Here is a 19205-nt window from a genome sequence, read left to right as displayed (position 1 = left end):
GTTACAACATATTAATGTTCCATTTTACGAGATAACGACTACGTTACCAAAGTAATTAGATAGCAACTATTTGCCAAACGAAGCTGGTACATACACGTGATCTTTGTTAATGGCGTCGCGGCTCGCAATCATGGCGATGGCTGAACTGTCATCAATCACGGGCTCAGGTGCACCTAGAGGCTCTCCCCCCGCGCCCGCGCGCCGCGCCTCACCACCCCGGAGCCTGCCCTCGTCTGCACTGCAGAGTCAAAAGGCCTCGCGCTAAGTCTTCAATTATATCTGTCGTAACTATGGAATGTTGCGTTGGTGATATGGGATGCTAAATATAGAAAAGGTTCTACTTTAAAAATGTCACTTAAACATGGTCAGATTTTGTAGTCTGTTTTTGATACAGAGCGAATTAGTATGAACTGTGATAGAACTTAAAGACCCCATATTTATCAATCTAATTAAATTATATATATTTTAATTATATTAAATTACCTACTTGCTCAATATACTCAGCATTATACCACTTATAAAAAAAAAGAAGGCACTGAACTTAAAAAAAAACTCCACAAGGTCGTGCAACTCAACTAAAATTCCATTTCATATTTCGGCAAGGAGAACGTTAATTAAAAATAGTACGATGAGTATGGGGACAGTGGCGGTGCAGCTCGGCATGTGGCTCGGAGGACTTGGAGGGCTCAAATTGAATTAGTCGAGGGTAAGTGGAGAGTGGCGTACGCACGCCGCCCATAACCCACGCATTATCGGATTAGATGCCTTCATGCCTTTATACCACCGACTTGTGATCTTCAGATCACAAATACGAGTGCTTGCACTGTCTCTGTTTGTTTTGCACTAATTTTATGTCAAGGTCGATATTGTAATTATGCATAATATGCTATTTAATAATGTTATTATGAATTGGACGGTTGCTTTGAATAATTAATAATGATAGGTTTGTTTGTATTGTACGCATCTAGTAAGTTAATATGTAAAGTACATTGTAGTCAAAACATTAATTAAATTCATTGCATATAAATGTACTGACTAGTTACTAAGTTCACTTTTGATGGTTTATTTTATATGTGACAAAAATAAATGATTTAAATAAGTAAAGATTTTATAGGTATTGAAATTTTTATCGATTTTATTTAGCGAACAAGCTAAACGCAAAACATTATGAATATTTTTTATGGTTATTGATGTACATTGCGTTGATGTACAGTTAAACCACTTGCATTCTTATAAGAAAAAACAATTATCTAAAGTTACTAATATAAAGACACTGTAGTAAATATAGGCCACATTTCTTCCTTTTCCTAGTACGAATCTGAATGTATAAGCAGCTATACAAATGTTGGCGACGGAGAGGACATTCGTCGACAAAGAATGAGAAAAACTAAGCGGCAGTTGTTGTTTGATTGCAGGTTGCTAAGTGATCACATATTTTACCACGACGACTTGTTTTTCATCCCGCGAGACACGAGAACACGGGGAGCGAACCTGTTATTTACATTACCGCCTGTTACGAATGTTACGCACTTTGGTTTTTTGTCATGATAACTTGCGAATCTTGTTTTGTTTATTATGATCTTTTTAAGAATAAAATTGTTTAGGAAGTTGTTAAGTTGATTTATATTCAAGATCTAGCATAAAGAAGGAAAATTAAGAGTTTGTGATTTGATCACCTTCAATGGCCTTTTCAATACTTTGTCAAAGCGTACAGATAGATTGCTTAATCGATATCATAAAATAGTAATAATGTTAGGATAATATGGAATGCGAAGAATTTTATAATGAGAGCCTGATATAAACTTTTGTTAGCTAAAGGCATTGAAAAACGCTTCACATGTGCAGGACCCATTTCTTTATTAGTCATACAGATCAAAGTTTTGATGATAAGTCATCTGATTTATTAAAACCATTAAACGTTCTCAGTCCTTTCGAGTAGTTAAACAAAAAATATTTGACGAATCAGGTAAATCTTGAACTGCATTAGATTTCCTCTTTGTTAGTTTCATACATTATAATATAATGAATCAAGTCAATAACACAAACACAAATCATACAACACGAACAAATCACTCTATATTTTCCTAGTGAACCAGAAAGGGAAAGTAATAAATAAAAGTACAAAAAACGTTGTAGCAACAGTGTAATTAATATAAATAATAAATAAAGTGGTGGGTACAGTGTCGCGCGGAGCGGGCGCGGACGCGTGCCGGCTCCCGAGGGATTCGCGCTGTAATTTCAATATTGTGTATATTATACCCGTCATATTCTCACACGGACCGAATACCCCTGTGCACTTGCCAGTTTGCCACCCGCTGGCTTCACATGTTCGCGTTACTCTCAGATTATTTGCGACAATTTATGGCATGAGAAAAAGATACTTGGTTTTTTAGCTTTAAGTTTAATTGGTATAATGATGACAATTAAGGAGTGGCATGCTAAACTAGTAACAGTTTTATAAAACAATATAGATATCCTATTAGTTATTAGACAATAGAGAGACTAAATGATAATTACTCGCTTTGTAGATAAAATGACAGCCAGCTGTTTTTGCTAAGACGATAAAAATACGCAATAAAATGCAATGAAATTGGGATAGAATAAAAAAGGATTTTTATTCTTTGCCTTTTAATGCTTATGAATAAACAAGCGGATTTGTTATTTTAGTGGGAAGCAAATTTCTTTGCTTAAGACAATCCAAATATCTACGAACTACCATCGAGATGAAAATTGTACTTTAATTGGGATATCTTTAAGCTTTTGGAGGAAGATGATGAGCAATGTATGTGTCGAAATGTCATTTGTTACCAACCAAACCGTTTGAGTCCTTCTCGTTTGTCCTTATAGTAACGATTGTCTACGTACAATGAACATAATTAAATATTTAGTTGAAGTTTGGGTTAGAATATCATTACGTTTTTTTTGTAGATATCTCAGAATAATTGTATTGGAATAGCCTCAAATAATGATTAACTTTTAAACAGTAGTTTAACCGTGTGTCGTTAACTTGTCATAAAATAAAAAAGTCTTCAAATTTTTTTGAAAATTACTACTTAACCGATTATTATCAATTCATATTGGTCAAATCATAAACAATAACTACTTATGTCTAATTTCTTACTTTTCTACCATTTCTTAGATCTAAAATAACTCAATAACTGCTTACTCGTAGATCTAAAGAACTTTGGAAAACTCAGTGAGTAGAAAATGTTACAATCTTTCAACATTGAATTTTAAGTTTTGTCTTTATCTCAATAAACTTTAGTAAAAAAATAACTTTTGTGGCGTAGATTAAAATATTTTTTACAATCATTCTATGAGTATCAAACCAGGAACTTAACGCTCAGTGCTACCCAGTAGTCAAATCTTATATTAGAAAGGAAGCTACAATAAAATAGCACTTTTACAAAAAAAAAATGCATAAAAATTCCCTTAATTATTTACACAAAACTTTTTTTCAACCCAAAATGATAATTTGTTAAATTATTTAGTTACATGAACAATGGTATCGCAGCAAGGCACGGCGCGTCTCGTGGCGGGAGGTCGGATCTTAGGCCGCGGGAATCTCTCATAAAGTACTTTTATCAGTTATCGAGTTATCCCCCGAGAACCCGAACTAAATGAAATGATTCCGTTTTATTACAACCTCCACTTACAGATTGTTCCAACTTAATGTTCATTTATATTTGGGTGGGTAATTTGAATAGTATCTCGTATTTTAATTAGATAGGTATAGTTCGTTAAATACATTTAAGTACAAATAAATATTATACTTCAAAGGTTTAGAGTTTTTTTTAATGAAATAATATCGGCGTGGATTACTGGACGGTTAATTAATTATTACTTAAAAAAATAACTAATATTTACTGTTCAGAAGCAAATTCAATGCTACTGTATCCCGATAAATTAAAATTGACCGGTTATACCACGGCTCACTCTAAAACAATGATCTAAACAATATTTCTTACTTGAATACAAGAAAAAGTGTTAACATCCCTTTAATACAACACAATCAAAAACTTACTGCCACACAACTTTTAGTTCGCCTTCACTAAACTTTATATTTATCTGAATGCTTAATTAATTATATTATAAGTAGCAATTTTCAATTAACTCGATTGTTAGATACTTTAATAAAAACTAATTTCAATTATTTATTCTCGTAATAAGTTTAATTAATTAGGTAAGTAGGTATTATATCGCAGAGATATCGGCTAAAAACCTAGAGTCATTCGTTAAGTAGGTACCTACCTGGATCGTTAATTACAACTTTTTTATTTTCCTCAATGACAAAGGAACTGTCGGCGAAAAGAAAAGTAGACAAGTGTCGTGACACGCACCCCCGAGTGGCGGCGCGGAGAGGGGGTGGCGCGCGACCAATGGGGTGCGGCGGCGGCGGCTCGGGCGGCGACCATTGGCCTGCCGCCGGGGGTGCGCGCCCCGCCCCGTCCTCGAGGATCGGCCTTATTGAATTAGGCTTATCATTCGATTTCAAGTGGGGCGAGCGCGCGGTCCTCCGCGCCGGCAAAAACTATCGCTGGGATCCGATACCATCTGTAATCGGCATAATTCGATATAGTCGCGGCTCATCCAATTATGCGGCTGTGAGCCTTCGCGCGGCGCCCTCCGACACAAGACGCACGCGCCCCGCGCGGCGCGGCGCTATCGCCACACTGTTGTTGTTTTAAACTAAATATTAATTACGGGTTCGGTGGTAGCACATGTCCGGTAGTGATCTGAGTACATAGCCGGTGTGTTCGCTGACAGCATGGAGTACGGGTACCTGAGCGGCGCTGGTGGAGGCTTCGAAGGAGGATGTCTGGGCTCGGGCGGCGGCGAGCTGTCTTGGGGCGAGCTGGCGTCGTGCGGCCAGATGTCTCAGGCGGCCTACCGCTACCAGGGAATGCGCTACCAGCCACCACCACCACAGTGTGCGCGCCCACAAGACGCTGCCATGAGAAACCACCACATATTTCCACCATCCATGAACCTACAGCGTAAGTTGTATTTTGTTATTGTAAATACTTTCCCGTCGGCTCTTTCCTCAGTTTATTGCATTACAATTTAGATTTCTTAAATGTTGTTGAAACCCTTAGTAAAAATCAGTAGATAAAGATAAGATGTATTTTCGTAGAACCTATTAGTTCGTAATTATGAAACTTACGTAGCAAGCGTTATGCTACGGCGTAGCGGTTACGTAGACGCATGCCGTGTACACAAGTTGTAAGTTGAAAACAAATTGTGTTTGCATTGTTTGTTAAATCTGTTGGTATTAAATGTTATACCTTACTCAGTTGATACTTATTTCTAAGAACGGTATATTCATAAATATTGAGCCTGATATGTAAGTTATTGTTTATTTAAGTGGTCTAGGGACCCTTACACCCGAGACTCTTATTATTGTTTTACATTCTACCTGTTTAAGAAATGTTCTAAATAAAACTTACGCCTTGGTACACCTTTTTTAACGATTTGTTCCGTACTATTAAATTTTAGTGATAATGAGTACTTGATCATAAACAGATAACGGCGACGGATCGTAGAAGAATTATTTATAAAATTATCAAGAACTAGTATACCTAAACCTATAAGCCTTAGTTGAAAAAAAACCCTAATTCAGTTAATTAAACTTTATTTCATGATCAAAATCTTCTGAAAAGTATTTAATTTTCACCTGCCCTATGCTTGAATTACAAATTCTTATAGCAAAACAACGAGATTGATAGCAAATAAGACGCAATATACAAGGCACTATTTATTGTTAAATAATGCAATTTTGCAGCACGTCATTGGCAAGATTTAAATATAATATCGGTGTCATGTTTTCTTAGTTTGATAATTTAATAAGATTAATTACTCATTTGTTTGTCAAAACCATTACTTCAATAAAGTTATCGAGAAGAGCCCGGTTTCTGAGGTAAATTTAATGGTAGCTTATCTATTCAAACTGTAATTTTTATATGGACTTAAACATTATTGAATAGATAAACTACCGGTAAATGTACTTAGAAATATATAAATTGTTCATCTCGAAAAGGAGTAAGTGAACACTGTAGGTAAACAAGGTGTACAGTAAAATATCGGTCTCAAAGATTACTACCGAGATCGGTGCATAAGTGATGACTGGTCCGTTTTCAACGAGTACCGACGTACCTCCCAAACTAGAGGATATTTTTGTTTACACTCTTATATCGTAAAACATTCTGAAGGTATTTTGTTATATATTTTATCTAAGAATAATAGAATAGCTGTAGTTACTTACTGGCCATTAGGTTTTTTTTACTGGAAGAGTCGTTACTGAGGTAACAGTTATAAGATTAAGTGAGATTCGCGTACAAATTTAATAACAATCAATTGCAACAGTTAAGTAATGTTTAATAAACCATAATAAAATGCATTTTTCCCCATCAACATTAATTTAAAAAATACGTTACGTTAAATATATGTATGTAAGTATCTGACTACTACATTACTTATATTGTGCTACTAAATGAACGTGGTTCGTTCGTATGTTAAGCGTGTAACTGGTAAAATTATTGAGAAAATATTGGAAAACCTTATGTTTTGTTAATGGAACCTTAACTAATGTTTAATAACAAAACATAAGGCTTAACTACTATCCATTTTCGTAAAATTTGCAACGCGAGCCCAACTGGTCTTAAGCTAAAAAGACAATATTAGAATCGGTAAAATTGTGGAACATAAACTATTGTATTATTTAATTTAGGGTTAATTGTATGGTATATTAAAGCAACAATCGTACACTACGTACCACTAGAAATCTTAGTTCCTACAGAAAATACTCAGACAAGATATTAGTGGACGAATTTTTGCTATTGATTGTTAGTTAGGTACAATGTTTTAGAAACCTAAATTATCTACAAAAAAGAGTTTCTAGCAGTATAAAAGCTATATATACCCTCTAATACTTAAGTAATGAAAATGAATAAAATAGTATTGTAAAATTATCATGAAAATAGATGTGTAAAAAAAATCTCGCGTTAACAATTTTTAATGGAAGCTTTACCACCTCCAAATAAATAACATTAGCTAGGTTATTAGACTATTTTTTTGTCTTATTACCTATATATTACACTATCTTATACCTGTGACTTCTCTAATAGGGAGAGCAAAAGAAAGATAGCGTTCGATGTAAAAAGTGACATATTATTTTGTCACGCAGGTCCAGCCCTTCAAAGGTCTCCTCGCAAAAAAAAAGTACATTTTTGTGTCTTATTTCTGTCTATAAAAACATTACCCGTGTCTTAAAGACAATTTTACAAAACAACTGTCACACAGTCTAAGTTGAGTCCTTCTTAAACTTTGCACTTAGCAAAATTGGCGATTAAGTTTTCTATAATATATGTATAAGAAGAAATTTTTTTTATGATCAAAAAGCCTGCATAAAAAATGCTTTTAATAACGCCAATCCGTAGGTCTTGGTCTCAGTAAACTTATAATTAAGGACAAAAAGACAAACAAATACACAATTGAACATTACTTAACTGCTCAGCTTCTGTTCTTTATAGATCATTAAATTATACTAATAATTGATTATTTATTGATTGTGCTTTATTATTACACTTTAAATATCTACTTGAATTTAATTTTTGCATAAGTAAATCAAACAGGAATAGGAATATTACAAGACTATTTTTGTTCACTAGATCCGACAATTAAAACAAACACTTCTTATTGTGGAAGGTTTTCTTAAGTTGAAACGTAACGTAACGTAGCGTAAAATACGACTCATTTTTAGATTAAACTCATACAAGCTTTGTAATCAGTAAATATTTAAATAGTATGGCCTTAATATAAATGTTTAGTCTGTGGTACCGCCGTAATACATTGAATCGATATTTTTTTTTAGACTGCACCACAGAAGCAATCTAGCGGTGCACGTCTATCCTTAAAAAAATATTTTAAAGTGTACTATAAAGAATAAGAGTTGATAAAAAAGAAATGAGAACGTGACTTACGTACTCTGTCGTGATTCAGGTTTAACGGTATAAAATCTTAATAAAGGTTGCCATCGAATTGATTGACTGGTAAATTTGTTTATGTGTATTATTATTTTTTAATAGACTTATGCCATGCTATTGCAATTTCCAAATAAATATAAAAAATGCACACTCCAATAAATGGGACATTGTTTTAAACAAATATAGACTTATATAAATATACGTGTGTTATGTATATTAACACAGCGATTATTATCATACGAAAAGAACATACGTACGTTGATAAGGTATTGACTTAATTATTATAAGTAGTAACATCACAGTAACAAAACCGACTAGTAATTATTTCTGGTAATTCCAGTACCTATGAATTTTATTTCTACCATTATTTTGATGTTGGGTAATTTATTATAACTGACAAGCAACCTGTCTTACCATCTTACACATAGAAAATGGCAGAAAATTGAGGGCCAGTTTCACCGCTTATGGTTAAGTACCTATCTTCATCATCAGCATCTTCTATCAAGAAATAGCAAACCGATTGATAAAGTGAGAGCAAACGTATAGAAACTATCCTCAAAATCTTCCTGATATTTATTCAATACTTATTTAAAAGAAGTGAAACTGAGGCACATTGTACTGTGTTTTTGACGATGTTACTTGAACAAACAGCCGTTACCTTAATTATTGTCATTAACAAATTACGTTGTAGTATTAAAATAATATCAGAAAAAGAATATACAAATTGATATCTAAACGATCTTTCCCTTTTGTTTGATACTATTGGCTGTTTAGGGCGAACACGAGTAAGTCATTGTAGGAATATCTCTAGGAAAGAGGGCGGCGCGAAGGTTCTTTCATAGAGTTGAATAGAACCGTGGCCAAAAGAATGAGTCACATGGCTCATTGTACAAACAGTGGTAACAATACTAAACTAGCAAGTGACTAACAAACTGGTTTGTTTCAAATGAGTGAGCGTTTTCCTGAAGATCAAAAATCTATTGTAAAATGGCGAATATAAAAAAATACGACGCCATTAATAACTTAATGGCAGATTTGTTAAGGAAAATTAATATCGAGTTAACAAAACACTGCTTAAAGTTATCATAAAAGCTGCTTATTCAATAGTAGTAATAGAATTTCTCGCAACTTTGTACTACTGCCATTTATTAAATGTCTTTGTAAAAGACACAACAAACTTCGGAAACCAAAGCGGAAAAAGGTGGAAAACCTTTCTTAAACTTTATCTTTATTGCTTTTACTCTTAGTAATACCAAAGTGAAACCGTTTTCATTTGGTGAACAAGTGGCGGGACGGGAGGTTGCGTCGCCGACGCCGACGTCGGTCACGAAACAAAGAGTAGTGTTCGGGGTGGGGCCGCCCCAAGCGCGGGGGGAGTTCTCGCCGCGTGAGCGATTGCGTCCCTAATTGGCAACGGCGTCCGCGAGAATCTTAAGGGGAGGACAGCGCAGCTCGAGCGAGTCTTCTCTGCATCTTGCGGCTCTCGACTCTGCGTGGACCGGCAACCTTACCTCCCCCTCGCACCCGGAGTCAACCCGCCCCCCGCCGACGCCCACGCAACACAATAACTTACCTCGGGCGGCAACTCTCACGTAATCTCGAGTAACTCCGGATTATGCCCGTTAATCACGCGGAAATTAATTACAAGTTTGCGTATTAATTGTAGTACAATTACAAGAATTACTGGGTTAAGATTACGGTGATTCCATTTGCATTGTGTTGAGTGTTATTATGTTGTAACTTGTATGTCAACACTCGGTAAATTGCACGCTTTAGGTAACGGTATTGGCTCTTGACTCAAAATAAGTTCTTTGAGGAGAACACTTGAGTAAACATAATAATGACTTTATGAGGTTTAGTAAATCTTTAAGAAATTGGGGTGAAATGTCCATCAATCGAGAGAGAACACAAAATGTTGGAAACCCATGTAATGTTTGTCAGAAAGATCTACGTGAGGGTGAAGTGCTGCTTATGTTCATTGATTGCGTTTGTGAAACATTTACACTTTACTATTGTCATTGTTACATTATTAGAACTGCACGTTTGGCGCAGTGGTTTAAGCGGTCACCTCGCCGCAACAACCGTCGTGCCGCGTGTGGTGGGTTCGAATCCTACCCGGGACAAATCTTTGTGTGATGAGCACGAGTATTTGTTCTGAGCCTGGTTGTGAACTATCTATATAAGTATGTATTTAGAAGTATATAAGTATGTTTATCAGTTATTTGGTTACCATAGTACAAGCTCTGCTTAATTTGGAATCAAATGACCGTGTGTGAGTTGTCCAATGATATTTATTTATTTATTTATTATTTATTTCTATGCACAACATCAGCTACGTCCGAGATCAAAATTATGTTGAAGTAATTAAAACGTTTTTAAACATTCGCGTCGTGTCTAGTACGTATATTACAAAGTAAACCCGTTTATGGTTATAAACGAGATGGAAATTTATGGTTACTCTGGTTATTTGCCCTCCATGTAATAAAATTCCAACTCACATTTTCATAAGAGTTTCGTATTTTCTAATGAAAAACAAACTTTTCTATTGGTGCTGAGGTTACGGCAAAAATCCAATTATCTCATTTTTTTTTTGAACTGATCTTACTAAATATTTCTGCGAAATAAAAGCTAAAGTCATTTTGTACTGCATTGCTGATATTTCACATGATTTCAGTTAACCCGTTAGGATATTCCAATCAATATTTCAGAATTTCATCGATGCAAACTAAACGCTGTCTTTTAAAAATCTCGATTCAGAATATTTTCCGTAAAGCAAACACTTTATGTGTTCAGTGTTCGTCCCACGTTCACAAAACTGAGCATTTGAACATTGTGGAGAGGGAAAACAGGTCGCTATCCTAACTCGATATCGCCATTTCTATTCTCATGTCGCCTTTGTATGCAAGTGGACGGGTTAATTCGATTTGGTGCGAGGACCGAGGGCAATATTTTATCGTATCATGTGATCTATTCTGTCCCAGTATAGTATAGTATAGTAGAGTGGGTCATAAAAAAGGCAATATCTCACAGTTGAGCTGCGCCGGGAGCCGCGATCGTAACTTCTACAATGTTACTGCGGCACACTCGGCAAGGGAGCTGACTTTTATTTTAGAAAAGAAATTATTGTTTTCTTACAAATGTGAATATATTATACATACGTTTGTGGGCACATACATCAATCGCTTTTATGTAGTCTCGCTGTCACTGAACTTTCATACTTTGTTCTTTACTTTCACACTTTTATGCAACTGAATAGTAAGTCCCATGAGACTTTTCTAATATCGAGTTCATCTCATAATATCGTCATTTAATCACACTCATCATCTTAAATGAGGTTTTACCTAGAACTCTATACAATGTCTTGAATGGTTATCAAACGATTTTGAATGAGGGTAGTACAAAGATAAGTGCGGACCGAACTTTGGCTAAGTGATCTCTTAACACTGACTGAAAGTTTATATTTTCATGGCACTTTATTACTTGGTCATAAAAATACCTAAACTTTAAAAGAACAAAAATGAAAGATATATTCAAAAAGTATCATAATCTTTGTATAGTTATACATAAAATGTATTCGAATGTTGGGTGGCACGTAGCTGGTACAGCCACCCGTACAACAATTTTATTTAGCTTCACGCAAAAGTGTTTCCGTTTTACTGCCGCCATTACGCAAATTTACCCACATGTTTATTTGTAATATAAAATATATTGCTGCTGCGTATTACACAGAATACGTCCATATTTTGTAGTTCGTAACTCTTATTACATTTGGAAACTGTAGGGCGGTTTTAGAGATTCCTAGATTCATGTAGCGGAATGAAAGTTTCAAGTCTCAAGTGGCTGATATATGAAGGCGTGAAAGCGTCAGGAAGCCGTGTAACACGGTCGCGGGGCAGTATTCATTAATCTAAGCTGTAACCCTTGCCGCGCGAGCAGGCGGGCGTCGGCGGGGGTGCGCGGGGGCTCGCGGGGACCGTGGCGCAATATGCCGCGATGACGTGCCGACATCGCCTGCATTATGGATGTTGGCGAACTTTCCGCGTGACGCGAGAAAAATGAACCACGGCTCACTTAGAGATGGATCGCGATATAATTTACTGCTAAATCCCGGCTTGTGCGATGTGTTCCCTCATGGCATGTTATATTGTATCTCGTTTAACAATGACAACTTATATCTGCATATTTTTTCACGATCTGCTGTTGAACTTTTGGAGTTATTTTGTTTGATTTTGTTATAAATTCTGTCATTCTAGACTAACGTCACTGAAAAGTTTTGCCAAATATCAATTTACCTTTTCATTTGAAGGAGCCATGTGCAAAGTACCAATATGTTTCAAAACTGAAAAAAATATAGAGATTCCCCAAGTGCAAACATGCTTCTGATAAAGTCCTTAGCGCCCTTCAAGCAGTCTCGCCGTCTAGTAATTAACAGGCGGAGTCTCGGGAGCGGCGGGGATGTGCGCCCGGTGTGGGGGCACGGATCATATCACCTGTGAATTAATCGCTCCGTGACGATTAATTAGCGCCACGTGCTCCACGTACATAAGCCTGGCGAACAACCACGTGACACGGCTTTTAATTAACCTTGAATCACTTATAGATATTCATATGTTAACCCGTAGCAACCTGCTACACCGTAGCGTTCGTAGCAAGCGTGCTACGATATTTAAGTAACGATGTTTGCCGTCCCTTACGACGTGAGATAGCGACCACGATCGAGTTGTGAAAAAGTAAAAAGGTACAAAAATATTTTCCCAGTAAAACGGCTCACGGCTCGCCCGCCCTGCCCAATAAAACATAACGCTCGCAATAACAATGAGCGCCCGTCTGCCTGACCCACGAACTGCAAACTCAAATTAAACATCTTATGAACAGAAACATCTTGCAAAGATCCTCTTCATTAGGTCCCGCAAATTGCGCGGAGGGGTGCGGGTCGCGGGGGCAGTGACACGACGTGAACACCACCCCGCGCCCGCGCCCCGCACGGCTCGCTCCAGCCCCGCAGCCTCTATTAATAATGCAAATGAGACCGCAGCTCGGCCAAGAAGCGAGTCTCGATTAATTCCGGTTCATTTGAGGTAATTGTCGCTGCGCGCGTGCGGTCTGCGGTCTGCTGTGTGCCCGCAGCCTGCCACATCTAATGTCTAATGCCTGTTAGGGTTATGGTTCACGGGGATTACATTTTATGCTCGCTGTGGAAACGAGATGTCGACAATAAATAGCACTTGATGACAGTTATTTGGTCCGCCAGTATTTGAGTTTACGTTCATTTTATGACGTTCCATTTATCGTTACCATATTGTAATCTTACATCTCCAACATTATTAGATTATGCAAATATAAAAAAAAAATACTTTCAATTCAATTAAATGACTTTAATTTTACTCAAGTTGCACAATGTTGCAAACGAATGAAAAGGAGCCCATCGGTTCACGTAGCACGTCTACGGCGTGGCTACAACTGCGATCGATACTTATGCTACGCGACAACGTAACGCTACCAGTTTTTCTACTCTTTATACGTAGCTTCAGCTACCTATAAGGATCCTTAAATCTGATTGTCATTATGGTTGTGTTAGAAAGAGATATACATATTTTATATAATGCATAAACTTAAGATCAGTATGAAATAATACTTTCAAGTTTTAAGCAGGACATTTAGGTGTCTATAACTATCACAATACAATTTTGCCACCGGATCTCGACTTTTAAAAGTTCTTAAAATAACAACACTAAATACAAACCTAATATAATATTTAGGCGATACTTATGAATTCATTCAGTCTCGTGTATTCAGTGTAACAACCTAACAACCAAATTAACGCACAGTTTGATTATTATGATTGCACAAATTAAGTTATTATTTAATAATAGCCACATAATTTTGATTGCAAATACTTATCGAAAATGTAGTTAATGTACAAAAAAATGTACCAATCGATGTAACTAAAAATAAGTTTAGAAACAATAAAAATATCTGCTATTTTGAAATGCATTCTTTATATTGTGTAAATACATACGCAATTAGTACAACTTTGCTAAATCTTTCCTCCATACCACAATCACGCTTAGAAGGGTCGGAACAAAAATGTGTGCCGCGCAGGCGAAGCCGGGGCAAGCTAGTTGTAGGTATAAATGTGTATTGTACCCAGAGTAGGTACGAGTCAGAGGGGAGGCGTCTCCTCAAGGGGAGACAAAAATGGCCGACAAAACCTGCACCTTGCTCTTACAACCTACTTATATTACACATTAAATTATACCTGATTTGGTTAGAGATAACTTGCTGGAAGCCTTCCACAGATTAACTTTGTATGAGAGCTGTGATTATAATCGTGTGCATTAGTTTTATTGGAATATGTATTATGAACTAGTTCAATTGATTAATTTGTTTATTTATTGAATATTATGAATCTCAACAACATTACAAATCCAAATATAAATAATTAATCAACATTTAAAACATGCTCCTTCAACTATAGGAGACTACAGCATGCTAAGAATCATACAATATAATTTGTATCATTTCATAGTTTATATTTCTTTATGTCCAATAAGATCATGACTAACATTTTATATCGAAATAATATCTTAGGCAACATACAAAAAAAAACATATTACTACGAACGAACACTCGTATCTCTAAATGCCATTTAAATTACGATTTTTTTGTCTTCTTAATTAATGGTTTTTTGTATCTCTGATTGTCATTTGTTTTAGTTTGACTTTTTTTTTTTTTTTTGGTTCGTTCATGTAACATCTTACGCATTGTTTAGCAACTATTCGGCCAGTATTTGATACACAAGCCGGCAGCTTCGTTTGTTGCTCCGTGGTGATCTTTAATTCAGTGTTTACGGTCCACGTGACTCTGACTTGTCGGCCTACTAACGCTGCCCAACTGTAGGAATTCTGCTTTCAGACTCACCGTACGTTTATGAAATTACTATTCACTTATTAATTATTATTTAGGCAAGATTCGCAATCACCTAGCTGAATAGATTTTCATTTCTAAATGTATAAGTTTGTTTTAGAACATATTTAATTACAGAGAGATTTCCAACGATATTATCGTATTATTGCGTTCTTATCGAGCGTTCAAAATTGCAAGATAAGAATTTTCTCATCGCATAAAGAATGGAATAGAGCTATCTTATTTTTCATTGTAGAAATTAACACTGGAGATTCTAACACTTGTTCTCTTTTCAGCTGGCCTGCCTTACAAAGTGTACGGTGGTCATGAAGGGTCCCTGACGGAGAAGCGTAAGCAGCGTCGGATCCGGACCACGTTCACATCAGCACAGCTCAAAGAACTGGAGCGAGCCTTTCAAGAAACACACTACCCAGACATCTACACTAGGGAAGAGATTGCCATGAAAATTGATCTCACCGAAGCTAGAGTACAGGTTAGTACACGATTTTATTTTGCGTATTGTTAAAGGTGATGCAATGATATTTTTTTCTACAAAACAATCACTAGAGACTGCCGTGAAACATCTTATCATTAGATCAATGTCTACCGATAAAAATCATCCATATAAAACCTTGATATTCTGATTATTCTTTGATTCACCATCGTGATACCAAAATAAAGATAAAATGCGGATCGGGGATTATTCTCACAAGGCTCAGTAGGTTTGGTAAAAAAAATGCTTTCCCGCGCCGTCCGTCACATTTCCGCAGTCCAATTAGCGTCCAGTAATTCGAGTGCGGCTGACGGGCGGTGCCTACGAAAAAAAAGCGAGCAGACATCGTGCGGTTAGCTCTAGTTAATTTCATAATAAGCGCTCATTTTTATGTGAGTCAGATCAGCGACGTGTGCGGTGTGCTCCTCCTGAATGTTTTATGCAATTCAGAATCGGGCGAGTGCTGTGCCGTCTTATAGCTATCTGATCACGTATAAGCGCCGGTGACTCGCGACCTGATCACGTATTCCGGGATATGACGCCCTCGGCGCGACCGACACTCTTATTGTTTCCAACGACACAACCTACATTCTCTTATCTGTTTCTTTTTATATTATGAAATATGTCCTCATATTTTCTGTTCGATTGTCATTGTACCGTCTGTATAAACAGTAGGTATGTTCGAGTATATAGGTACTGTGTAATGGATAAACAATCGCGCTTGTATACATAAGCGGGTGGCACCCTCCCGCGGCAACGAGCGCTCATTACGTTAAAAAGTGTATTGGAATGGTGGGGTGCCGCCATAAATATTGCGGGCGGTCGCGTAACTCAAGCCCGCGCGACTCCTGATAATTAAAACTCGCCTGGAAAATACGAATTCACATATTACAATTAAAACCGGATAACTGCAACGAGCGGGTTGTTTTTCGGTAAATAAACAAATATCAATTTAATGTTGCACTGTATTTTATATCTATAATTAAGCCACCGCGGAACGTTTTAAATTTAAACAACCAGTGCAGGCAACAGAGTTTTAATTGATTTTGTATTTACATTGCTCCCTCAATTATCAACGTATCATTAAAGTATTTGTGGTGAGTAGTGCATAAACACATAACAGTAGCAACAACTCATCATGAATACATAATGATACTTAATCAAACTATATTTTAGAAGTATCATACTAGTTTTTTCAACTTAAACACAAATTTCAATTTACGTAGCACAAACGCAGATACTCAAAAAGGTTGTTAAAAAACCGACCAACAATTACACGAACTGTGGTCACAGACAAATTTACATAAAAAAAATAGAAACGTCAAGAGCGACGCGGTGCGAGGTGTCCTAATTCAACACGCGGCTCCTACCCAAATTCATCAGAGGCTGTGCGCAAACAGAGTTCGTCGGCGAAAGCGTTAAGCAAACGCACAATTTGCCGTAAGCCATCCCGTCCGGCGAGGAACAAAAAGTCGCCCAACTGCTGTTAGAGCAAAAGGAATCACTTGAAAAATGACCAGCTGCTTTTTAATACACAACGTATTTTTTCTGTGCCAACGTTGTCATAGGGATAGGGCAATTTAATCCATCAAGCGGTGTTGCACGGTAGCGTCCGAGTCAATAAATTCTATATTATCACAGACGATTTTGGTTTTATTGTTATCCCCGTGCGGCGCGAGAGATTAGTTCGAGTTGAGACAAGGGCGGAATGGGGTGATCTTTTAGCTTTATTATTTAAAATCACTATTTTACTTCTCATTCTGTTGCACATTCTAAATTCGTCTTTTTAATATTAATAAACAAACACTGATTTTTGTTTTATGCTAGAACAACTGAACATATTAACTTACCTCCTTTGTTTTGATTAATTCAAAATTATAGGTACATTTACTAGTTATAATTCCAAATATATTCCATTACTAAATATAACAGATAAGACAAATCGAGGTCGACTACCATTATTCTTTAATGTATATCAGATATTCGGACGGTATTGAATGGTAGACAGTTCACGTATGACATTGATATTACTGGGGCTGGTCAGTTGGCGCCTGACAGCGGTCATGCGCGGCTCGTGAGGCCAGCAATAAAGATTGACACGGAGCCGCGAGGGACGCGCCAGCAAAATGTCAATCCAGCTCTCGATCTTAGATCTTGCGCCTGCACTCCTTGGGGACCCGACGGTGCACCGTCTGCCTCTTGCGAGTAATTGATTTTATACCCTAACCTGTCCATCGCTTTTGACTTGATATCTTTGTTTGATAAATTCAAGTCTGCTAACGTATAAATATGTTAGTGTAGTTTGTTTTGATAAAATATTTGTTAATGATTAGATACTATCGACATATAGTATACTCAATAGGATTCTAAAATGGTCTTTATTTATATAATAATAGATCACTGCTAAGTATTATTTATTTGTTTGTTCGTAAAATTAACGGCCTTCCAAATATTTTTCTGTGCCACCCTGACCTTTTTATCCGAAGGCAAACTATTTTTCTCCATGGGCACTTCTAAAATATGGCTGTTGTTATTTTAACACAGATTCGCGTATAATGTTATTTTTGTATAAATAAAATCAGATGTTGTTATTCTAATACGGCGTGATATTTATTTCGAGGGCTGTGTAAATGGCGACATTGGCGACCCTTTGTGTCGTGCTCTCGCGCAGGTGTGGCACGAGCGTGTCACGTGGCCGGCACGCGTCATCTCTTTCCTACGGCTCGTTGATTGGATACACTTGCCGCAAATGTTTGTCGCTCACTGCACTTCAAATGGGGAATAAAACTTCCATTGTTCACTTCAATTGAGTTTTATGGTGCGATAGAACCATAATAGTATTATCGTCGGGATAACGATGTCTGTCTAAATTATGATCTAGTGCTAAATGTTTGTTCTTTGACCGGCTATTACAATAAATACATGACAAATAATATGGATTTTACCATTTTTTACTTTATTTTTTTTTCGTTTTCACTTCATGAGAACTTAACTACATTTGAGTCTAGGATTAACCTTTAATAAAAAAAAATATTTCTCTCTTATAAATTAAAAACATGTTTCCAATATAATCAATTGCAATATTTCTCAATATGATCATTAAGTGGTTAGTATCTAAATGAAGAGCGTTAAGTAATGGCACGGTTTAGTGTTAACCCTTAGTTAATCGCGTTGATTGCGTCGGTCGGTACGATAAAAGCGGATTAAGTAATCACTTAGTGGCGGGGCGCTGTTGTCTAGTGATTCGTGCCGTTGTCAGTGAACCACCGGCACTTATGTATTGCTATCCTTTCATACGTGATGTTTGCTCCCCGACGATTTACTTTCAACGGTTTTATTTCGAGTTATCTTGGGACTGTTTTGGAACTTAAAATGTTTGTTTTTGTAAGGTAGGTAGGTACTTATTGGTAGTTGAAATATGAGAATTATAATCTGATATTAAAGTAGATTTATTGTAATCATCTATACTATTTGTCTGTTGTTCACATAAAGGTATCTTAGGAAACGACGCACACTAAAACATTTGCTGGTGTAGATTTCATAAAACCTGGGCCAACGCTAGTTACTGTTAATAACGGTCAGATTCTAGTTCAACCAACAAAATCGTCATCACAATGATTTAATAAAAAAAAATAGTTTAACAAAACTGATACTATACAACAACAATGACTAATTGCTCTAATAAAACAGTTATTTCTTTGTTTCTAAACAACAAACAAACATATCAATACAAAATGTCACAAAGTATTTCGTGACATGCACGTACAAACAGTAGGGCGTGACATTTGATACGGTGACAAGGGCATAGTTCGTCAGATGAGATG

General features: G+C 36.6%; 1 protein-coding gene across 2 annotated transcripts in view; it reads left to right on the top strand.

Annotated features, from left to right (window-relative positions):
* The first annotated feature begins 4507 nt into the window (after positions 1–4507).
* LOC142974141 (uncharacterized) overlaps positions 4508–19205 on the top strand; it is a 32082-nt gene continuing 17384 nt past the window's right edge. For both annotated transcript variants that reach the window (XM_076116302.1, XM_076116301.1), the window contains exons 1-2: positions 4508–4997; positions 15185–15381. In XM_076116302.1, the coding sequence (XP_075972417.1) occupies positions 4769–4997; positions 15185–15381 (426 nt within the window). In that variant the 5' untranslated portion in view covers positions 4508–4768. The remainder of the gene's footprint in view (positions 4998–15184; positions 15382–19205) is intronic.

The sequence above is a fragment of the Anticarsia gemmatalis genome, chromosome 7 (genome assembly GCF_050436995.1).
Source record: "Anticarsia gemmatalis isolate Benzon Research Colony breed Stoneville strain chromosome 7, ilAntGemm2 primary, whole genome shotgun sequence".
Taxonomy (NCBI): domain Eukaryota; kingdom Metazoa; phylum Arthropoda; class Insecta; order Lepidoptera; family Erebidae; genus Anticarsia; species Anticarsia gemmatalis.
Note: the sequence above shows the minus strand (reverse complement) of the source record. Positions and strands in the feature narration are given on the sequence as shown.